This window comes from Pollachius pollachius (genome assembly GCF_949987615.1).
Source record: "Pollachius pollachius genome assembly, chromosome: 3".
Classification (NCBI taxonomy): domain Eukaryota; kingdom Metazoa; phylum Chordata; class Actinopteri; order Gadiformes; family Gadidae; genus Pollachius; species Pollachius pollachius.
The window spans coordinates 23,229,639-23,232,138 of NC_136936.1; the positions used below are offsets into that span (position 1 = coordinate 23,229,639).

General features: G+C 45.8%; 1 protein-coding gene across 1 annotated transcript in view; it reads right to left on the bottom strand.

Moving 5' to 3' along the window:
- Positions 1-566: 566 nt before the first annotated feature.
- The window catches only part of LOC307073626 (homeobox protein otx5-A-like), a gene marked incomplete at both ends in the record, with an annotated part of 2,324 nt that continues 390 nt past the window's right edge, over positions 567-2,500 (bottom strand). The window contains 2 exons of the mRNA XM_079733525.1: positions 567-1,205; positions 1,580-1,731. Coding sequence (XP_079589651.1) covers positions 567-1,205; positions 1,580-1,731 — 791 coding nt within the window. The remainder of the gene's footprint in view (positions 1,206-1,579; positions 1,732-2,500) is intronic.

The following is a 2,500-nucleotide window of genomic DNA, read 5'->3' on the forward strand; positions in this document are numbered from 1 at the left end:
GTCGTATAAAAGCAGCTTTTGAAAATAAATACATCATAGAAGTCAGGGTCATCATCTCGTATCCTGAACCAGTTTCCTGTTTTTTAAAGAAAAAAACATGGAAGCGTTCTTATTTCAGTGTCTTTTCTCAGACATTACACAGACACAGTATTGGCTGCTGCTACATGGAGGCCCTGTGTGTGTGGTGCTGTGGTATTGAGGGCGCAGCGGGCACTGTGTTAGATTGAATCCAAGGCAATTGCAATTGAAGTTGATTCCCGATGAACTAGGTTTTATGATTTAGTACATTTCAATACCTTACATTTTCTATCAATTGAATCAAGTTTAAGTTTCTGTTCAACATTGATATCAACTTTCTTTGTTACAATCACAGAGCCAAAAATTACCAGATTGCAACTACAAATGGCTGTCATTCGTTGCTGTTGTTTTTTCTTGTTTTTTCTTTAATCAATCTAAACGTTCACACATCATCTTGAGTATTGTTCACCTGGCATGATGTTCCCTTCCTCAGCTACACCTTTCCCACCGCCACCCCATCCCCTCTAACCCCACCTCATGCACATCATCTACAAGACCTGGAACTTCCAGGAGTTCTGGTCTTTGTAGTCCAGACAGTCAGTGGCATTGAAATTGAGCTTCCAGGCAGTTTGGTCCTTGTAGTCCAGACAATCAACAGCACCGAAGCCCAGCGAGGCGGCCGTGTAGCCCTGGGAGGACAGTGAGGCGGGGGACTGGCTGAGAGGCCCCCCCATGGAGGAGGCGGTGATGGGGCTTAGGGCGCCCCCGGTGCCCGACAGCTGGGGGTGCATGGGGGACAGGTAGGAGCTGCAGTCCAGGCCCGTGAAGTAGGACGAGGAGCCGGCGTAGCTCTGGCTGTAGGCCGGGGCCTGGCTGTAGGCCATGGGGTAGCCCCCTGAGCGCTGCATGCAGTTGGCCGAGGACACGGACAGGGGGTCCGGCAGCGGGGAGATGGAGGCCGGGCTCCAGATGGACACGGTGGCGCTGGCCGCGCTGGCACTGGGCGTGATGGAGGTGCCTGGGGGAGGGGGCTGGGGGCTGTAGGGCCCGTTGCCCACGTTGACCGAGGCATCGTTGTTGAGATCGCGGGACGGGGACGCCTTCTTCTTGGGGGGCCGCGGTTTGGACTGGCCGGTGCTCTGCTGCTGCTGCTGGCGGCACTTGGCCCTGCGGTTCTTGAACCACACCTGGAGGGGGCAGGAGGGGCGGAGTTTAGCATGTTTCCACCATCAAATGCTGGTTCAACATTGTCATTGAGAACTGTATTTGGTTTGTATCATCGTAATATATAATACATACATAATATACTTATAAATTAATGTGTGACCATACATTAAAGCTGCAGTCAAATCTGATGCACTCGTTAGACTATTGCCGATTGTTTGAGAGCTGAATGCATGAAAAGAGAGATAAGGCCGTTCCTCACTCACTCCTCACCACAACTCAATCATAACAAAGTGGGACTTTAAAAAATCGATGATTGCATTATCGCTTTAAATCTTTCTTTATTGAAACAAAAAAAGCTCGACAGTGGAAGTTCCGTGACATAGTTATTGGTTACCTGGACGCGGGACTCGGGCAAGTTGATTTTCAGGGCCACTTCCTCCCTCATGAAGATGTCCGGGTAGCGCGTCTTGGCAAACAGCGCCTCCAGGATGTCCAACTGCGCGCGGGTGAAGGTGGTGCGCTCCCTGCGCTGCTTGCGCGGTGTGTCTGCGGAAAGGAAATCAAATAAATCAGTTCTCCGTTGTTCTTCTTAAAAATATAACGAAGTGTTTTATCTTTTTTTAAAATAGATTGATTTTGACTGGTATTTTTTTGGAATCCAAGCGTCCTTCTGGATGAAGTAAATTGTAATTATTTAGGGGTGGTGCATGGAATGCAAGTATTAGGCAAAGTTTTGCATATTAAAAATATGCAACTCGTTATTTCGTTATTTTCTGTGTTCGTAGGCTATTATGCGTGGAAGTAATATTATATTATAGTTTACAGCATGTTGATATGTTGCTCGATCTCCTTGTTTTACTATATATATACTTCTAAAGCGTAAAATATATCTTTCTTTCAAGTCTTTCGTTTTCGTTTTGTTTTTTTAAATATTTAACATTTAAAAGTCTGAAATTACACAATACAAGGCAGGTTTAATCTAAATATTTAAGAAACGGGGGGTCTTCGAAACCAACCGAACGAAATAATGATGTAAGAAACCTGTAAAGTTTTTTTAAATGATAAGTAAGAGTCAGAGTAAATATTAGAGTGGACAGATGTTGGTGAACCCAGCAGAGACGCGGTGCCCAGTATCCAAACACACCCTGGCATCGAGAGGAACTCAGACCGCATAAATAGGTTACATCTAAAAAGTAACAGATTGCAGACGTTTTGGGGATTTGAAGTAAGTGTGTGAGCAGGCTGTGCTTTCATTCACACACGTTTTATTGTTCTTTGATTCTATAATCCGCCACATTTATAGGTCAAGTGAACA